Source organism: Amphiprion ocellaris, chromosome 3 (genome assembly GCF_022539595.1).
Source record: "Amphiprion ocellaris isolate individual 3 ecotype Okinawa chromosome 3, ASM2253959v1, whole genome shotgun sequence".
NCBI classification, from domain to species: Eukaryota; Metazoa; Chordata; class Actinopteri; family Pomacentridae; genus Amphiprion; species Amphiprion ocellaris.
The window spans coordinates 3,586,518-3,608,509 of record NC_072768.1 but is presented as its reverse complement, the minus strand read 5'-3'; the positions used below and the strand labels follow the sequence as shown (position 1 = coordinate 3,608,509).

At 41.8% G+C, this 21,992-nt stretch overlaps 1 protein-coding gene across 1 annotated transcript in view; it reads left to right on the top strand.

Moving 5' to 3' along the window:
• The first annotated feature begins 17,218 nt into the window (after window positions 1–17,218).
• The window catches only part of LOC111588128 (genetic suppressor element 1-like), a 50,169-nt gene continuing 45,395 nt past the window's right edge, over window positions 17,219–21,992 (top strand). The window contains exon 1 of the mRNA XM_035942928.2: window positions 17,219–17,940. Coding sequence (XP_035798821.2) covers window positions 17,904–17,940 — 37 coding nt within the window. The 5' untranslated portion in view covers window positions 17,219–17,903. The remainder of the gene's footprint in view (window positions 17,941–21,992) is intronic.

Sequence of the window (21,992 nt, the reverse complement as noted above, 5' to 3'; positions counted from 1 at the left end):
TAGTGTTTTGAAAAACAGTAAATATGGATGCCAAATCCAAGCAGCAGTGGTCTGAGGAGGAGACCCAATGCTTCCTGGCACTGCGGTCTTCAAATTCAGTCAAAGTTAGAGGGAGCCTCTCGGATCAAGCTGGTGTTTGAAAAGATCCAGCTGGAGATGGCTGCAGCCGGGTACAAGCGAAGCCTTGACCGACTCTTCAATAAACTAACGAAACTCAAAAAGGACTTTAAGGACCAGAAAAGGGTGCTGGAACATAGCGGCAGTGGTCGGCCAAAAGAATCCCCATTTTGACCTGCGGCATTCCATGATCCCAACTTGTATGCTGAACTCTGCCACAGCCGTGCTGGAGTTGATGCACGGTGAGACCGATGGTGGTTACGATGCGTGAACGTTGCTGAACGGCTACACATGCAGTGACGTACTGACGTTTTACAGTGATTCAATGACCTGGCTCTACCTTGGCTCCTTGCCAATGGAAAAGCAAACAGGTTCTTAGGAGGCATGAGATTTGAATCAACTAAGCACCAGCACTGAACTAGCACCTGGTTCTTTTTGGTGGAAAATGGGTATCTGGGAAACAAATAGTCGCACATATTGGAGCAAAAATCTCAACCTCACTGCAGCTTTCCACCAAACATGATTTTTACTTGAATCGTTTTTAGAGTTTGTTTTTAGGTCTGGATTCTGCAGATACTTGCTGTCTGACATAATCGCCTTCCAAATTCAGGTTTGAAAGCCAAGCTTTCTTTAACAAAACTCACTCTGAAAATTAACCAGATGCATTGTACGTCGACCAAATCAATGTCAATATGTAAATGAAATCGCTCCCCTAAACTCCCTTAAATCTGGTGCGTATTTTATACACGGTTTAATTAGTAATTGTGAATTTGTTTTTTGTTGCATCTGTTTGATCATCCTGATCTGCTGTGGGCTGTTCTGTTTGTGTTTTTGCTACATTTTATGGCTGTTGGAGTTCTGTTTCTGGAGATGTTGAACCCTGAAATTGGCTTTCAAGGTTTTTTGAGGGTAAAAATACAAAAATTCTCAAATCTGAGGGCATGAAATTCTCAAAATTCAACCGAAATATTTAACAGAACTTAGTTTTGATTACCAAACAAGTAAACTGGTAATACAGTAACACAGGGACACATTTGAATTCTGCCTTAAGTTTATTTGAAAGACATAAAACATGGCGGCAGAAACACTCCGTCGCCTTCATACAAACATAAATAAGCATCAGTTTGTTGTTGAATCGTAGACGGTGAACATCGTATTGCTGTGAATTCATCCATGGAGCCACGCAAAGGCCAGAGTTTTCAGATTCCTTTGGTATGTTTTGGTTTGGTATTTCATCAAAATTACTTTTCTCTGCAAGAAGAGTCTCTTCTCAGCAAATTCTCCAAAAATACAGCATTCACACCAAATTCTGTTAAAAAAAAAAAAAAAAAAATCCTTCTCATCCCAACTGACTCAGTTGTGACCAACACTCACATGACAAAAATTCAGAGTTTTCAAGTAAACTGCAGGCTGTTTCCACAGAGCAAAGAGGAGACAAAAAGAGAGACAGAGAGGAAAAAAAAAATACATACTTGATCAACAAAACAAACTGTGCAAGTTGATGGACGATACATTCAGCATGGTGAAATATCCTTCTAGAGTTAATAAGCAGAATAATGTGAAAAAGTTTGGAGAGATCATAAACATGTAAGTAATACAATATTTATAGTACGTAGAGCCCCCATTTTTTCTAGTATTGGTACCACCTGTGGGCACTTGGAAAATGAATGACTGTAGTTTTCTTTATTTCCAAAAATAAGCAAAGAAATTCAACTCTTTCTGTACAATTTATGAGATTATGCCCAAGTCATAGAGTACAGAAGACATTTCTCAGTTCTCTCTTCTAGTCACGGTTGTGTTGTCTCCATTGGAGGTGCAGGACCTTATAATGCAGCGAAACATGAGCCTACGGTGAAAAAAGAGCAAAAAACACACAAAAATTACTTGGAATTGTAACCATAACATATAAAAATGAATTGAAACTGCAAAGTTCAGAAAAGCTTTTTAAAATTTTGCAATGTTTTTATGCCCACTTCAGGTGGTTATGAGAGTTAATGTGCATAATGGATGATGGAAACACTTTTTTGAGTAAGTTCTGATGTATTGAACATCAGCTGTTTACATCAGCACTTCTTTCATTGTCTTTGTCTCCAGACAAGATGAAACATTTCTAATACCAGCTGACACTAAAGAATAATTACATCTTCGCTGATCCAAAACATTTCCTGACAAGTTCTACCCATTTTCATCTCGTAGGGTCAAAGTTTTGTTTGTTTCATCTTCTTTAAGGTAATTTTAGCTGTTGTTGTTTCTGGCTTATTCTACTTGTTCATTACAGCCCAGAGACACTATTTAGTGCTCTTTAGTGTAATTAAGTCACTGTTATTTATAAAGCACATTTAAAACAACAGACGTTGACCTGAACGGCTTTCCAATAGAGAAACAAGATTGTTATACATTAACAGACTAATTTAAATAATAAGGTTAAGGCCCGTTTGTAACAACTGAGCTCCTCGGGGAGAGGGAAGCAACACTGAACCAGGTGTTTTCTGTAAAATAATGCTGTTTGTTAGTAACAGAGAGCTTTGGCATTTGACACAAGAAAACTGAGAAAATTACAAGGGGAAACGGGGCTTGTGCGTGCTGTTAGGACTTGAAGGAGTTTCAACGCCTTTCCAAACTGCAGATAAAACCTTGCTAGACCTTGCTCAGAATCCAAAGGACAGCCAAACAGCACCTCTGCTTGTGGAATATTATCCCAGTGTTCCTGAAGGGATCCGCAAAGCTGGCAGACATGGATCTGGACAGGATCACACCGTCAGACATGTAAATCTAGAGCATCATGTGGCAGATTGTCGGCTGTTCTAAATGATTTTTTAGAGGACAAATGGTGGAGTTGTGGACATTCAAGCACCTGATTACCCTAAATGACTCTCAGCATCCAGCAGCTCGTCCTCATCTTTCTACTGCCATCCGTGGCGGTGTGTCGTTTGAAGCTGCATTTTAAGGCGTCCTTTGATAGCGACTAGTTAAAAAAGAGTGTATGTGTGCTGGTCACTATCTGATGATTAAAGCCAGACCTGTCCAGGGTGTAAATTAACTTAACAGTCAAGAATTTGTCACCAGTTTCTGTTTGAACATCTAACACCAGAAATGAGACTTTTAAGGTTTTTTTGTGGCTTGAAGCTCAACTCTTTTGGAGTAAATAAGAACATTCTCCAGACATTCTATTACTCCTTCATAGAGAGCACCATCACCTTCTCCATCACCTGCTGGTTCTACTCCACCAGCCTCCAGAACAGAAACCGCCTGCAGAGGACTGTCACTGTCTGCTCAAAAATCATAGGACTGCCTCTCAGAACTCTGTCTGCAGTGTACGAACATTTAACATGTAGACTGGCAAACCGGATCATCCGTGACCCTCACATGATCTCTTCTCTGCATCTGAGTGGCTCCTTCTGGTCGACGGCTTCGCTGCCCTGCATGCAGGACACAGAGGAGAAGGTCTACCTTTTTACCCAGGGGGTCCATCTCCTCAACTCATGAACCTTAACACCCACCACCACCACACACAGACTTTAACATGGACCTCTGTGAACTCTGCCATTCTGCACTCTGCAATTTATATCTACCCTGATATATTCTTGTACCTACCTCATTGCCATTTACACCTACCTCTCACTTGTATTGCCACTATGTATGACATATTTGCACTAATATGTTACCAAGCTGTGTTTTTGTCTTATTTCTCTCTTTTTTATTTTGTATTCCCATATTACTTACTATAGACATGCATATATATTTAGTCCTGTTTGTTCAATATTACATCACTGTTGCACTGCCTGCTCTACGTGCCTTTTTAATTGCCCCCTGGGGACAAATAAAGTTTTCTGAATCTGAATCTGAAACAGACTGTGACTTACCCATCAGTGCAGCTACCTACTAACAAGCTGTGTTTTCACTGTCTGCGATGAGCATATGAATAAAATGCAGTAAATTCCATTTGCCATGTTAGTGTTTAGTTTGCTAAATTTCTCTGGAGAGAACTTCAGCGTAGTCAACTCACTGTTATTTATATAGCACATTTAAAACAACAAACGTTGACGTTGACCCAACTGGCTTTCTAGTAAAGAAACAAGATCGATGCTCCAAATTTCCCTGACAAACTTAAGCAATAAGGTTAAGACCCTCCTGTTATGATTCACTTCCTTAGGGGCAAAGAAGCAACATTGAACGAGGTGTTTTTTGAGTTATTTATTTGGGAGTTTTGGCATTAGACAAAACCATAGCGTATGAGGCAAACCACAAAAGAGCTCGAGGGTGATGTTAAATCAAAGAAATTAATATAACCTCAAGAGGAGTCTCAGAGCTTTTCTTAAAAAACAAAACAAAACAAAAAAATCCTCAGTACTAGATCTATCTCAAAGCCAAAGGACAGTGAATCAGCACCTCTGCTCCTGGCTCAGTATACAGGGTGGGCCATGAGTTTCCATACATAGGAAAAATAAACATTTTATGTTGAACAGGCGTTTTTATTTCTATAATGTGCTCCATATGATTACCATTGTTTCTAAAACACATACTAATCCGTGTTTTCCACTCTTGATGAACTTGCATCAGCACAGTTGAAGTTCTGCTTGTAATGGCGTTGCTGATACGTTCCTTGAGATGATTTATGTCTCGTATCTTCACCTGATACACCATGGCCTTCAAGTGCCCCCAAAGATGGTGTCAAATGCATCTTCTAGGGTATCTGAAACATAAAAATATATACATTATACATTTTCCTATGTATGGAAACTTATGGCCCTCCCTGTACAATTGAGGGACTTTTGAAGTCCATGGGATACATTTTTCATACATTTTTATCAAAAGTACAAAATTATTGTTTTTTATGTTCATTATGATCATGTCTTTACAAATTCCATAATTATTTATTATGGAAACAATCACTTATTAATGAAAAAATGACTGGATATCACTACAATGTCAACTAAATAACCGTCTGAATTTAATAACAGCCACCTTCTAATTAGCTAAACAATAATAAAATGAGCTTATTCAAAAATTGTTTTGATTGTGTTCTTTTTATTAAGTTCAGATAATCATGACATATTTATTTTTTGGCAATATATCAAATTTATATGGAAAATAACAAATTGTATGTGTCCGAGAAATCACTTTCAATTGAGTTCCCCATTACAAAAACACCTCTGGAGGAAGTGTTTTTATTCCAGATCACATGACCTGCTCCACATGATGTCATTTCTTCCTGAAGAAAAGACTGGCCAGACTCCAAGGCTTTCTGAGTTATTTAATATAAAGTAGTCAACAGGTTTACTATATCTTTATTAGTAACTTTCAATTTCAATTTTACTCAATTGTATATATAATATTTAGAAGAATCTTTCTGTAAAAATACCTTGTGGTGTTTGGTTATAGATGGCCATGTGGATTTTAGGTGTGAAAACAGCAAAAATGTCAACTATGTTCCAAAAAGTACCACAATTACATATTGACTCTCCTAATGTCGCTAAACAAACATGAGCGTGTTTAGCTCACATAAAGTGTTTACAAGACTGTCACAGGAATTGTCCAGAAGTTAAATCACAGCCAGGGTTAATGTGCAGCTGTGTAGCTCTGTAGATCCTTCTCGTTGTTGTTGTTGTTGTTTTTTCTTAGACATTCAGGTAGGCAGGGCATGCCATACCTGAGCTGCAACCAGTCATGTGCAGGAGACCACACATTTGTTCTTAGCAAAACCCACTAAGTCAGTGGCTAGCTGGTGACCATAGCAGAGCATTTAGCAACTGAAAAGGGAAGGGTGGATGATTATTGGACTTATACATGGCTCCAAATCTGCTGGATGTGTCACTAAGCAACACATCCAGCTTGCCTCCCCCAAAGTAGCCAATTATTGCAGGTTTATTATTTCTTCCCTCATATTCGTGCTAAAACTATGTGTTTGCATCCTTAATTAGTGGGAATACAAGAAAAAAGACATGCAAGTAAATAAAGAGATTTGAATGATGCAGGTACTTGGGAAGCTGCACTGAAGTCTTATCTAAGGGAGAAAACACACTGCAGACATTGGAAATAACAGAGAAAAGCAGCGCTACATATGATACCAGTGGCATAAAGGAAGAAAATACAGTATGTTCTCAGGAGCTGAGGGAGAAAAATTGTTTCCTCTGGAGTCAAGATTTCACAGTATACCACGTACAGAGCAGGAGGTGAGGAGAGTGGGAAAAGGAAAAAAACAGCAGCTGAAGAGAAGCAAACAGAGGCGAATCCTGCTGAGACAACAATTCATTCCATTGAGAAAATGGTCAGAAAAATGAACAGTATTGCGCTACTGTTCGGCCTCTGCCATCACACGTTCCCTCCTTCAGAGAAGAGCTGCCCATCACCTCCTCTATCATGGCTGTCAGCTCAGTAAGGTTCAGGTGTGAGCATCACTCATGGTAGTAATACTTCCTGCACCTGCCAGTCAACCTGTCTGAGTCAGATCTGTGTGGTTGTTTTAATTTGTTTAGTTTTTGATCAGTGTTTGCTTTGTGTAACTCATGCTAACGGGCTCAGGAATGATGTTTTTTGTATTGAACATTTCTGCAGATCAGGGCAGTCATAAATAGGAGATCTCCAGTCCTGTTTGTTATTGCCCATATGAACATTTTCTGATCATCATTACATTTTGCCTTATTTTCAGGATGGCATAAATTATCAGGTCCTTCAAAAAATGTGACAGATGACTGTGAACAAATGATACGAATGAGCATTTTCTTTTTATCTGCCACCTGTAAGGTTAAACAAAGTGAGGTGTTTTTCTTTGGAAAATATACTATACACAGATGAGTGACAAATTAAAGAAAAAACCTGAACCTTTGGCCTCTATACTGTGACACTGTGGATGGCATTTTGCAGGCATGGTTTGGTCCACTTGTCATTTTAGAGGGAAGGTTCACTGCAAATCAAACAAACTTGTCCTGAGTGATCATTATCTTATGGTTAAATATTTCCATCCAAATGGGAGTTGTGTCTTCCTCAATGACAGTACTCCATTCCAGAAGGCAAAAGATTTCACTGTAGGCTTTAATAAGTGTGAAAATTACATGAATCATATGTTGTGGTCTTCACAGTCGCTTCATCTCTACCTGGCTGAACACCTACGACAGATTTTAGATTGACATGTTAGCGCTCTCTACTGTCATCATTAAAACACCAAATATGGGAAAATCTTTTAGAAAAAGAGATTTGGAGAATCAGAGCCATGGTGCACTAAGCGGTTTAATCATTCAGTAACCCCTTAGTAAGATGCCTTATGTTGCTTTTTTCCTTTAATTTGTCACTTGTCTCTATCTTCATAAAAATGTGAACAGACAACTGCTGTAAGTATGGCCATTGAAATGTCTATTTCACACATGAAGGATGGGTAACATCCATCCACAGAATGTTACTGAATGTGCTTTTCCATGGGCTTTAAACAGTGCAGGTTCAGAACAAACGTTAGGTGCTCTATCTGGTCCAGATCTGGAATGAAGATGGGGCTGTAAACACCCACAGGGTCTAAGAATCAGACTAATTCCTGGGTAAGTTTTCTGTTGATCAGACGAGGAAGAATCTGGGGTGCCGATGAAAACACAATGTGAGGGATAACCTCCTTAAACAGTGTTCATTTTTGACAGTTTGGTCAATATTTGTGCATCACTTCTGTCACTGAAATAGGAAATGCTCTTTTAATCCTCCTGTTGTCCTCATTTACAGGCACCAAAAAATAATGCTTTCTTGTCTGAAAAAAATCCAAAACTTCAGCAAAAAAAATTCCCCAAATTTCAGAAAATTTGCAAAACCTTCAGGAAGAAAATTCCAATAATTCCTTGAAAATTGCCCTTAAAAATTTTATTTAAAAAAAAAAAAAAAAAAATCCCCCAAACTTGGCAAGAAAATTCTTGTAAATATTTTCAAAAAATGAGTAAAAATCTTTTTAAAAAAATCCTAAAAATATTTAAATTGATTACATATATATCAGTAAAACTTCTAATATTGTCTTAAGAACACTGACAAAAAAAATAAACCAAAATCCAGCGAATTTCGCTGGATTTTGGTTGATTTTTTTGTGAATGCTCTTAAGAAACGTTTTTAACATTCCTTATTTTCCACCAAAAAATGTTAAAAAAAAAAAAATTCCCGATAATGTGGACATCAGAAATTTCACTGTGATTTTTTTTTCCCCCACATTTTGAAACTTTACAACGGGTCAATTTGACCCGCAGGACGACACGAGGGTTAAGAGGCATTTTAGGAAGAATTTTTTTGCACAAAGTTACTTTTTCAATGTTGAATACAATCTTTTTTAATTTTTCCTCTTGTGGTTATTGTATTCAGGATTTTCTGAATCGCTCTTTGTCTGGTCTCTCACCCAGGATGAATTTGCCTTGGGAGACCATCAACATAGCTCCCAGGATCACAGAGACACTCAAACCCTCCACCTCGATAAGGGGGCGATTCGACGGGGGATGAGGACGGGTAACAGTTTTCTCATTTGTCTTTTTTTCCCTCTTTCAAATAATTGTGGCTAATCTGGACTTTAAAAACCTGCCTGACTGACTTACCTGCTACATAAAATAATATACAAGTTGAATAAACCACAGTTACTCTTTAAAAAAAGCACTTTGCACTCAAGATTGTTTGTTTGCTTTCTACAACCTGGGGTCAGCGTTTCCCAGCGAGCTCTGGATCATGTCTGCCGTTGGGATGGAGCGCACCATTAAGAGCTTTTTCATGTTGCGCACCGCAGCTCCGTAAATGTGCTGCTGTCGTACAAACAAAGAAAAACGGGCCCAAAGACACACAGTGACACATATGCAAATACACTCAAACACTCAAACACACACACACACACACACACACACACACACACACACACACACACACACACACACACACACACACACACACACACACACACACACACACACACACTCTCAGGCATCCTTCTCTCTCCTCCCTCAGTGTGGGAACTCTCACTTAAAACACCAGGCCTTGTTTTTGGTGCTGCATAAATTGATGTGTTCTTGTAAATTTTCCGCGTGTATTTCGCCAACACTGCGCTCTTGTTGTTGTTGTTGTTGCTGGTGTTCTCGTCGTGTTGTCTCATGAGCTTCCCCCCCCACTCCCTTCTTCATTTGCTTCCCCCACTTCTCCTCCTCCACCTCCAGGGGCTGTTGTGATTTAAGGCTGTGCTTGAAGACTGAGGACTGTGGCTGTTATCTCTGCGTTATTGATGCGAGCTGTAAGTCTCACTGTCCACCGTCCACAGGCAGACAGAGGGCTGCTGCTGCCGTAGAATGATGGCAGGATGGAGGAGAAAAGACACAGATAATAGCAGCAGACTGATGTCTATTCCCTGTAATGTTGAGGCCTCAGACGGTGTGGCGTTTTTCATGGATTCCTATAAAAACAACAGTCTGCATGCCATAAAAATGTAGATGCTTTGCCTCCCTCCTCTCGCTGCCTTGTCTCCTTTTCTTCCCCTTCCTCTGCTTTCAACCCCTTTTCTCTGTCTCCGTCTGTACATTATGTAGATGTCAATAATTTAGCACAAGATTCAAGGATTTCAGTGCTTAACAACAGGTTACGATCTTTGCTATAAAAGCCATAAAATATGCGTTTGTGAATAAAATATGATTCGGTCTCTTTCAAAGCAGCTGAAACCTGTCAAGATTGCCATTTGTTTTCTGACAGTATCGCGGTGAAGTGACAGTTCAAAAGCAGGGGTTTGTCTTTATCTTGGCAGGTTTTCAATCTTTGCTCTATTTCTGCACACCGCGGAGCATTATTTTGTATCCATTGTTTTGTAGACCGTCTTTCATCTCCAGGGCTTTGTTGTTTTCTCACTCCTCTCGCCGTCTCTCACTCTCTCCCCCTCTTACATCGTGACTTCTTCTGTTTTTTTTCCTCCTCCCTCTCCCTCCTCTTTTACAGTTTCATCTTGTATCGTACAGTAACGCTAACACTGGGCTCCAAGCACATAAACAGCTAAACACATCCCACTCCAACTGCCCCCTACAACCTCCAATCACCTGCCTCAAACAAAACCAAATGCACCGACACTTCCTCCTTCTCCTGCTTCCTACTCCTCCCTCCCTCTGCTCATCCTCCCTTTTTCCTCCTCCCTCCTTTTACCCCACAGGCCTGGAGATCGTTCCTTTGTTCCTGACATCTGTTTTGTTGGGTGATTAATTGAGATGAGCATGTGAGGTGAAGGCCTATAGAGGGGGAGCTCAGACCCCCCAGGTGATGTCTGTGTGTGTGTGTGTGTGTGTGTGGCCATGTGTGTGTGTGAAGGTGTGTGAGTGTGTGTGTTGGCAGTGGAGCTCCAATAATCCTTGATGTGGTTAGTTAATGTGTACTGCCAGGATTTCCCTCAAGAGCAATGGAATATGAGACATTTGAATATCTGTTATCTTGATAAAAATGTTTTTTTTTTATTATAAAAAGCTGCTTCCCCTCAACAGAGAATCTTGTCAGTCTTTCCTCAAGTGTTTTAATTCAGCGGTGCACGATGTTAAGTGACAGCTGACTGACAAGTGACAACAGCGACTGAACACACCAGCAGATATCCCAGAAGGCAGAGCAGTCATTTACAGACAGGGATACAGTATAAGCTGCCTCAGGGTAGCACATCTGTCCAAAATTTAAAGTAGTATTTTCTCATAATCATGTATGTTAATAAGGCAGACAATATAATGGGAACACTTCATTGATAGAATTACACACCTTTCACCAACAACAGCAAAAACCCAAAACACAGAAGCTTCATTACGGTTGAATATAAAGCAGAGCGGTAGTGTAGGATTGCATTAGTTTTCACAGGTAATGCATTTAGTATTAAATATCCATCCATCCATTATCTATACACCGCTTTACCCTCAGTTAGGGTCGCAGGGGGCTGGAGTCTATCCCAGCTGACTCAGGTGAAGGCAGGGGACACCCTGGACAGGTAACAGTCTATCACAGGGCTACATACAGAGACAAACAATCACACTCACACCTATGAACAATTTAGAGTTACAAATTAACCTCAGCATGTTTTTGAACTGTGGAAGAAAGCGAGAGAAAACCCACACATGCACAGGGAGAACATGCAGAAAGATCTCGGGAAGGCGGGGATCTTCTAGCTGCAAGGCGAAAGTGCTAACCACCAAGCCACTGCGCAGTTTTATATATGAATCAATAATTACATAATACTAATTCAAGGAACTGTACTTGCTTTGGAGGTTCCTAGAGGAGCCTTTAACAGCTCCATTCAGAGAAGAAATTGCTGCAGGAACCTCAAATACCTCAAAATGGTTTCCTCAAGGCCTTTGTTTAGGCCTTTACACCTGCATTTACACTTTTTAAAAAACTTAGTTTTATTGTAATTGTGTACACTGCAGTATTTAACAAACCTCAGGAACCAATCCTGTCAAGTTACAGGGTGGGACTTTCTGTATCACTAATTTCCTTCTTTGGTTTCCAGCTGAATTACTCCAGTATTTAAACTTACAACTGGGATACCAATAAAATCACAATGTGAGGGATAACCTCTTTAAACAGTGTTCATTTTTGACAGTTTGGTCAATATTTGTGCAACACTTCTGTCACTGAAATAGGAAATGCTCTTTTAAGATGCGTTTTACATAGAATTTTTTGCATAAAGTTACTTTTTTAATGTTGAATATAATCTTTTTAATTTTTCCCCTTATGGTTATTGGGGAAAAGGAGAACTTTTACGGTGTTTGAGCAGAGTTGTAAGTAAGCTGGTGTGCTTGAGCTGCAGCGAATAGGGAGGGTTGTATAGAGACAGCCAGTGACTAAATAGATCTGGAAGCAACAGTGTAGAGTTACATCTAGAAGGGACTATTTTGACAAAAAAAACATTGTATTATGTAGCTTTGATACACAGAAATGAGTATTTAAGGGTTAAATTAACAGCCAGAGTGGAATCATTTCTGTTCATGACAAAACACATTTTGTCATGAACCCTTACATGCTGTTTTATACATCAACATAAAGCTGCATCATACATCTAGAGTTTGTTTGTGTTTAGAAGTAATGCAACGCTCATTAATCTACTTACTTTACGGCCAGTGTAACAAGCTGTAATATTTATAGCCTGGTATTCAATTCAATTCAATTCAATTCAATTCAATTATCTTTATTGTCCCCTGAGGGAAATTTGCTTTGCAGGTGAGTAAAACAACAAACACAAAACATAGCAACACAACTCCAAACACAATCACTATCACAAAGATTCAAGGAAATGCTGGCAAGGACAAGTGACCACACACCACGAGGGACAACTGAAGGCAGGACCATCATTCCACATCACTACCATTCACCTTTTTCTAAGATTCAAATTCAACGATTCAACAAGCACACAGACGTTCACCCTCCTGCTGGTCGCTACACGAGCAGCGCCCTCACCCTCCCTGTAGAAGAGTTGCTCAGGTATAGCCCCTGTGAGTTAGGATTCATAGCTTTCCATTTATATATGTGGCTACATAGTATCAAATGTTAAATTCATAAAAGGTAAATAATACATAGCTTGCAACAAGAGCATGTTGCTCCCTCGTGTAGACGGCTGTATCACTAATTCACCACATAAGATTTAGATGTTAGAGTAAGATGTATTAAGAAAGCAATTTAGAGAAAATATCTGCACATTGTGGTGGAATTTCACAAAGGGAAATTTCACTGTTTGGGTCCAAGAGATCAGAGCGAAAGGCTTGAGAGTCTGTCTGCGTCTGAGGTGATGATTTATGGTCCTCCGAGGTCAGAAATCATCAGAAGGAACAGACGCAGGTTTGGAGTTCAGGTCAGAGGTCGGCTCGGTGGTCAGGTCAGGCCAGGGAAATGTGCTGAGAGAAGTTCAAACTCTCCCGGGGAACTGTGTGTGTGTGTGCTGTGTGTGTTTCCTGGGGGAGCCTAATCGATGTGGCACCATGGATGGTGGCACGGCAAGGGTGGGAACTGACTGACCCAGAAGGGCTGCAGCAGGACGGAGGAGGAGGAGGAGGAGGAGGAGATACACACTGAGATAATCACTAGATATCACCATCTGGGTAGACAGAGCGGGGCCGAACAAAAGCAGAAACACATATCTGTCTCACCACACACACACGCACACACACACACACACACACGCACACTGAAGGCTAACGTGTCACTGTGTGTGTCAGTGTGTTGTTGTACTTTGCAGATAGAGAATTAGATAGATAGATCGAATATTCATTTTTTTTTCCTCTGAAGAGTACTGCACATTCACATCTGCCAACACACACATACATATATTTTAACACTAACAGAAACAATGACACAGAGTTAGAAGACCGAATGTCACAGCAGCAGGCTAATTTCCCACTCAGTATGTGTGTCACTGTGCTCTGCTTGGGGAGTTTGGAGGTGGAGAAGTACAGTGAAGCCCTGTGGCTCAGGCCCATTAACAGTCTTGATTTATGCTGCTCTGCACGCTGTGGTGGGACAATGTCAGTGTGTGTGTGTGTGTGTGTGTGTGTGTGTGTGTGTGTGTGTGTGTGTGTGTGTGTGTGTGTGTGTGTGTGTGTGTGTGTGTGTGTGTGTGTGTGTGTGTGTGTGTGTGTGTGTGTGTGTGTGTGTGTGTGTGTGTGTGTGTGTGTGTGTGTGTGTGTGTGTGTGTGTGTGTGTGTGTGTGTGCGCTGATTCAGGGCTTCAGCAGGCCACACTCTGATGTCTATGTAAGCATGCGTGAATGGCATGTTTAGGATAGTTTCGTGGCCAGACAGGCACCAGACAGCCTGAGTCCAGAGTTTAACTTGGTGGGGTTGAACTGAGGGGCGGCAGAAACGCAGCATCGTTCCATCCTGGACTGACACATGTGCCAACATGCACCGCATAAACACACGGACCAAACCACTCTAAAATCTCAAAACCTCAACAGGACTGCAGTTTAGGGCTTATTATTGAGTGTCTGAGTCTGTGTCATAACTTTGGAGAGGACACACTCCAGTGATTATGCTGCCTTCTGGATCATTTGTAAATGTTTCTACAACAGACTAAAGCTAATGGCCGTGCGGATTCAGTTTTATGTCCCAACAGTTCCCATCCCCACAATTTGAAGCTATTTTTTCCCTTCCTGAGGTCACGGTGAACCCATCAGCGTCCAATTAAATCCCCCGATGGTATGGGAGACACCGAGAGGCTGATTAAGAGGACAGGAGAAATGATGAGAAGGACTGTTTGAAAGAAGCGTCCTCGGGTTTCTCCATACAGTATATGCATAATGACTTCCTCTGACAATTATCTTTGATCCGACTCTAAACCTCCCCCCCTCCACCTCCCACCATCCATCCCCCCTCATCTTCCCACTACGGCTCCCCTCTCATCTCCCCCCACCCTCACCGCCATGACGCCGTCTCCTCTTTAGACGTCTTCTTCTAGAAACGGCCTGAGCGACTCTGGGAATGACAAATATATTTACAATTCCTCTCGTCAACATTCTCTCATGTACACACACAGATGCCCACCTTCCTCCCTGCCTCCCTCCGTCGCTACATGAGCAGATACAGAGTGACTGAGTAATGAGGCTCACTCACTCGGGGTCAGCGACCTCACCGGGGCTGAGATGAGGAGGCGAAGGGGGGAGTGTGTAGAGAAAACAAGAGGGGAAGGGAAAGAAGGAATAATGGCAATACAGAGGAGGGATTCTTCTCTCTTTTTTCATCATTTCTCTCCCTTTATTTGTCATCTTCTCTGTGTTCCTTGTCAGCACTTAGAGTGCTGTATGGACACAGGGGAGCCAAAGGGGGAAGTAGCAGAGAGAGAAAATGTTTAAGTGCTGATGGCAGCCCCTGGTTGCTGCTGGGACCGGGGTGTCAGCTTTTATTCCGCCACAGCATGCATCTGACAGGCAAATGATAGAGGAAGAGCCGTGGAGGCGAGGAGGAGAGGGGGGGAGCTGCTTCTTGTGTATGTGATGGCGTCTGTTTTGAAGAGCTCCAATGAGGAAAAAGGAGGCCTGTGAGATGGTGAAGCTGGTATTATTTTTTTTTTGACCACATCTCAACTGTCTTTTTAATCTCCACCCCCTTCCTTCGCTGTTTGCTGATGGATTGAGTTATACTGCTCCCTCGGTGACAGGCATTCCCTCACGTTTCCACGGCAATGAGGTCAGGGGTGGACGCTCGTTATTGGCTGTTGTCTGTAATCATCACAGATTGCGCCTGTGTTTTATTGGCCCTCCTACCCTCCTCCTTTGACCTCGCCAACCCTGCTCCGTGCAGCAGAGCGTGACCCCCGTGGGCCGGAGGGGTCTCCACAGTCTCCACCCAGAGGTCATGAGTGTTTACAGAGCAGTGTGCGTGTGTGTCTGTGTGTGTCTGTGTGTGTCTGTGTGTGTCTGTGTGTGTCTGTGTGTGCGTGTAGCAGCTCCAGAGGAAAAAACTAATAAGAGTTTGATCTGATTTAGAACAAGAAACCGACAAAAAAGCCCAACTCCGTCCTCTCCCTCACTCTGTTCCACCCCTCCTCCAACCTCGCCACCTCTCCATCCTCTTTGCTGTTTCTTAAACATTCTTTATCTCTCCTCTCCAGTCTGCCCCCTCTGTCAGTTTGTGGTTGGTTGACGTTTCACAACTGCTCTCACAGCTGTTGATCAGCTTGTGTGTCTGTGGGTATCGGTCTGTGCATGAGTGAGGGTTTTGCACGTCTGCTTGCATGCCTAATGCGCCTGTTTGTGCATGTTTATACACACACACATGTATTTGTGGATGTAAAGTGTTTATATCCTCGTGTGTGTGTGTGTGTGTCTGTTTACCGTATGCAAGTGTGTCCTACAGCAGCCTCTCTCCATTGATTCAGCGGTGACAGGAGGGGTTATAGATAGCTCTTTGACACCCTCACGATCAATCTTATCAGTGGCACACTTCCTCCTCGCAACTCACAGAAGAGGGAGATAGGCGACAGAAAGAAGAGGAAATTTTTTAAAATCGAAAGAGACGAGGGAAAGTAGAAACAGGGAGGAGGGGGGGTGAAAAAGCTGAAAATAAAGCCTTAAATTTGCTTAAAAGTGTGCACAGACGGTGTGGCGGCATATGAGAGGAGAAGTGACAGAGAGACATGAAGGCTACGGTGTTGAGATGGAGACAGATAGTGACAGAGCGGCCGTGGACGCACAGACTGAAACCACGAGTGGCAAAATGCCTTTCCAAAACTGCACCGCTGACATTACACCACCAGTAAGCAGAACCTCAAATAACAGCTCCTATTCATTGCCCTGTGATGAAGCTCGGTTTGACGACGTGTGTGTGTTTGTGTGTGTGGGCAGCGATTTTGTGGGTGCATCTCTAATGTGATAGAACTGGGTCTCAGTGACAGTAGATGGGACGTCAGCTCGCCAACAGTGGACAGTAATTGATGGAAAGCTGAGCTAACGTGATGTGTCAGACATATGAGGCCTGTCTAATCAGCGGGAGCATGTGACCAGGTTTGAGGCTGTATATATATATATGTGTGTGTGTGTGTGGATGATACAGTTATGCTGGTCACATCACAGCACCAGAGTGTCTGCGATCCATAGCAGCAGACTGTTGATTTTCAGGACTGGAGGGCTGAAAAAGAGGCGAGGAGGAAAGAGAGGGGAAGAAGAGGAGATCTGAATGAAGCAGATGCTTAAGGGCAGGTTTTAACCCCCCTCCTCTCCCCTCCACACACACTTTTCTTCCCCTTCACTCTCCCTTCCTCTCTCTCTCCCATGATGAATCAGCTGTCACTCAGGCACCAGTCCAATCTACTGATAATGAGAACTGCATCAACACCCTCTCGCCTCTCTTCCTCCCTCTTTTCTCTTTCTCTCAATCTCTTTCTACTCACTCACACACCAGCTAAATCATCCTTCCTCCTCTCTTCACATTTCACACACACAGACAGACATGTGTGCACGCCGCACTAACATAAACTCATTCATCTCTCCCTCACTCATCTGTCTTATGATTCTCCACCCCTCTTTTTTTCCTCCCTCCCTTCCTTCCTTTCTCCCTCTTTTCTCCTCCTCCTCCTTCCTCCTCCTCCTCCTCCTCCTCCTCCTCCTCCTCTGTGCTCGCTGAGCTGAGCAGTCAGTGGTGGGACTGAGGCAAAGGAGGGAGGATAAAGCAAGAATAGAGACAGAAAAGAGAACAGAGGCACAGAAAAACAGATCATTATACAGCAAACGAGCAAGAGGCCGCTGAATGAATAACAAGGAAGGGATTACAAAGCACAGGACTAAAAAAAGGAGAGGACGCCGACTGAAGATTCTCTCTCTCTCTACTCTCTCTTTCTCCCACTCCCTCCCCCCTCTCTATCCTTCCTGTCACCCTCCCAACTCTCTCAGAGGCTCTCCCTCCCAGACGATCTCCTCAGTAAAAGATGGCATGAGCACACTGTCACCCATCCTCAGCTTGTGGAGTATTTTTTCCCCTCTTCTCTGTTACTCTTTCTGCCTCTTTCTGTTCTTTTTTTTTCTGCTTTCCTCTGGTTCCCCCCTCTTCACCTCCTCCACCACCTCCTCTCTTTGCTCTGCTCGGGTTCAGTCCAGAGGGTGAAGAGGAGGGGAGTGAGGTAGATAGAGGCTGACCTCTCCCCTCCTCCTTCCTCCCACCCGCAGGGCCCAGAGAGGAAAAAGAAAAAAGACAGAGAGAGAGCCGGAGCAGGGATCCATCTGATGACTTACACCAACAACAAGCTCCTTAACACAGCCGACCACAGCCTGATCCCCCTGCCCGCCCCCTCCCTGCCTCCTCTAACCCAGACTCTGACTCCCAGAGTCAGTGCAGGAGGGAACCAGGATCATGTTTGGATTAAAGACTCCACACTTCTACCTCCAAGGTAAGACCGTTTTTTTTATTCTGAATGTACAGTGGACAGCTCTGTGGTGGGATTTCTTTGAGTCAATTTCCACTTTCATTCAATCTTTCTTTTGAGACATAATTAATGGCTTGAGTGATGTGGCATTGATTTACTGTTTAATGCCGGGTTAGAAGAATGAACCTGAGCTTCTGTATTAGTCACTTTTTGATATCGCTCATCATTTTGATCGTTTTCAAACAGAAAGCCAACAATTCTCAGCAACTGTTTTTTTCAAATTTTCTTCAGATTTTCTATTTGCTGGCAGTGCATTACACCCTATTTATTGTGTGTTTTCTTTTTGCTACTATTGTCTAAAATGTGGAAATGTAGACTGTTCTGTGTGCATTTGCAATTTTTTGCGTGTTTATTGTTTCTGAAGTTCTTCTGCTAAACATAAGCTTAATAGAGTGAATCTATACAATCAATCAGACAATAAATCAATCATTATTATCTAAAGTGCAAATTATTATTAACTAAAAAAATTATTGGCTGATCTATGGGAAATTAATTGGTGGCTATTCTGATAATTGCTTGATTCATTGATTACTCAGTTAAGACAAGTTTTTTTAAGCCAAAGATTTAGCTTCTAAAATGTGAATATTTGCTGTTTTGTTCACCTGGTATGATATTAAACTAAATATTTGCAGGTTGGACTCAGTAAAAACAGATTTCAGGGACCAAACTGCCCCGTTTATAATAAAAAAAGCAAGGTACAGCCCTAAAATCATGCATCCATGGTGTCATTTGTGGGATATTTTGTACCTGGCATCTTCAATAACTCTTTCGTTTACCTCTCATTCGCTCTGAGGCTTTAACAGTCTGCATGTTTATTGTCTGCTGTGTGATATGCAACAGAGTGCGGCCAGTGTCAGACCAGAGACAGGTGTGAGGTTACCTGAGAAAGGTGCTTAAACAGGCCCGATAGCAGGATGACAGCACGGCACCACAAAGGGAAGCCAGGAGGGGGGAGGAGGTCAGTGAAAAGGCAGCGTGAAGAAGAGAATTAAACTGACAAGCTGAAGAGGGAACCAGGAGAGGAAAGATGCGGGAAGTGTGTTCATTTATGGAGTTAAAGAAATGATAGTGTTTGAAAGCAAAACACCGTCTGCGAGAAGGCAGACGGGTCCATCTCCCTGAACCTTGATCCTGATCTCTGACCTTTTAGTTGTCCGGGGCCAGACTGTGGTCAATGATTAAAAACTCGGCTGTGGCAAAAGGTGAAAAGTGGGAGATGCAGAGAGGGAGGGATTGATGGGGGGAAATTAGAGGGCGGAGGGCAGATTAAACAATGTTCTTTGCCTTGTGAATCTTTCATGCTGCTTTTTGAATTATACATCTGCTTTCATAAATGATTGAATCACAGTGATTATGTGGTGCTTTGTCATTGTTTGTATGTTTCTGCACACGCACATGTGTGTGTTTGTATCTGCGTGTGCATGAGAGGAAGAAGAAGAAAATCTCTCCAGGAAGCAACAGCCCTCCCCTCCATCCTCCCCTCCATCCTCCCCTCCGTCCCCCCTCTCCCTCCCTCCCCCCCTCTCCCTCCCTCCCTCCCTCCCTCCCTCCCTCCACTCTTGCTTTCATCCTTTTTTTTTCACTTTCCTAGGTCTCGCTTAATGTCTGTGCCGTGTGTGTGTACTTTTGAACGCCTGCGTGCACGGAGAGTGTGCGCGAACTTGACTGTGCATGTGTGTAAATGGGTTTTTGTCGAAGCTGCCACCTTTGTGTGTGTGTGGTTGTGTGCACCTGTCTATGCTGTGTGTGAGTGTGTGTGTGTGTGTGTGTGTGTGTGTGTGCTCTCATCACTCACACACTGGAAGATGCCCCAGCCCCCCTCCTGGTCCTAACTGCCGTTGCTGTGGAGACTGTGACAGCCACACACTCGCTCCTCAATGATCATTTGACAATGTAGGGGGTGAGGGGTAAAGGGTGTGTGTGTGTGTGTGTGTGTGTGTGTGTGTGTGTGTGTGTGTGTGTGTGTGTGTGTGTGTGCAATGTACAGCGATTGGTGTGTGATTAGTCAAGGTAGAAGAAGTGGAGCAGCGTGAGGATGAGAGAGGAATGGAGATGAGAGGCAACAATAGAAAATCAAGTTAATGATACATATTATCTGCATGAAAATCTTGCATAGAACTATCAACAGGAAAAGGACAAAAAAAAAGTGTGAGCTAGAGAAGACGTGTGTGTGTGTGTGTGTGTGTGTGTGTGTGTGTGCTACATTTATGCATTGTTACCCAGAGCACACCATGACCTTAACATGGTATCACAAGGAAAAGAAAGTGGCATTTTGCTATCTTCCACTCTCTGGACCCCCCTGGTGAAATGCACATTACAGCAGTTGAGTGTTTTGTTTTTTTTTCCTCAGTGACTTGTCACTTGATCATTATACAAACGTCTTTTCAAAAAAAATTGCATTTTCTAAAATCAGTACATATTACCCGGAGAAGAAGTATCAAGGGAGGCTGAGAGTCGTGAAATAAACAAAACCGTCACCTTTTATGTTTAAATGGTAAAGAGGGCAAAACTCTGTTTTTCTTACTGTCAACAAATCGATCCATGAAAAGACCAAAACCGACCGTGTTAGTCCGTTTTTAATACTGAACGCTCACTAAATCTGTACTCTCAAGCTCATGTGTTACTACTGAAATCTTTAAAAGCCGATCCTGACTGTGTATTTCCTTTTTTTAATGGCCAGGTGATGTAGTTTTTAAAAAAAAAAAAAAAAAACAGAAGTAGTGCATATGAATTAATACACATTTGGCAAGCTAGCAGGTATTTACAGCAGCAGAGTGGTTTATGTGGCACTCAGTCAAACTAAACATCATTTTAATGAATTTATGTCAACCAGTGCTGCAGTGTGGCTCACTGATGTGTTTTTAATATTACTCGGCGAACGCTGGGGCTTTATGGTACAGCACCATTACATCAGGAAGCAGCAAGGCAGGTTTAACATAGTCAGGCTTTCTTTGTGTTAGCTGGCTCAACAAAACCTAAATCCCAGATTAGCGATAATGGGTGTCACGACCAGGTTTTTTTCATTGTGGTTTGACGTGTCAGGTGATTCTGTTTCCTCACAAAATGAACCAATCGCCTCCTTCAGTCAAGAGGAACAGGTTGTTATAAAAATGTGAAAATTTTACTATTGTGAAAAGTGCTGTTTCTACAAATGATGCAAAATAAGAATGCTGTTATTCATGTAAGTTGATATATTTATTTCCCCAATCAGTGCACGTTTAACCCGTGTGTCGTCCTGTGGGTCAAAACTGACCTGTTTTAAAGTCTGAAAATGTGGGAAAGAATATATTTTCACAGTGAAACTTCTGATGTCCACATTTTCAACATTTTTGGTAAATCTTTGAACATTTTTTGTTGGAAAAAACGAAATGTTAAAAATGTTTCTTAAGAGCATTCACAAAAAAAATCAACCAAAATCCAGAGAAATTCGCTGGATTTTGGTAGATTTTTATGTGAATGTTCTTAAAGAAAATATTAGAAGTTTTACTGATATATATGGAATCACTTTAGATATTTTTAGGATTTTTTGGGGAAGATTTTTACTCATTTTTTGAAAATATTCACAAGAATTTTCTTGCCAAATTTGGGGGATTTTTTTTTAAATAAAACTTTTAAGGGAAATTTTTAAGGAATTAGTGAAATTTTCCGAAATTTGGGGAATTTTTTTGCAGAATTGTTGCATTTTTTCAGACAAGGAAACAATATTTTTTGGTGCCCATAAATGAGGACAACAAGAGGGTTAAAGCAGTTGTTCATTTTTAATGTCACAGGTGCATGTTATAGCTTCTAGACTTTAAACTTCATACATTTAATCACGCTACTATTTAGGTCTGACACTGTGACATAATGAAGAAAACATGGAAATCACTTAGTTTTTGGCCAAATCAAAAAGCATTTATTGCGATGTATTGAATTTTCTCTTTAAAAAATATCAATAAAACAATATATTTTCTAATCTGCGTTCTATTAGTTGCAGTCAGCAGGGTAAAATGGACATGGCAGCAAATCAGACCAAG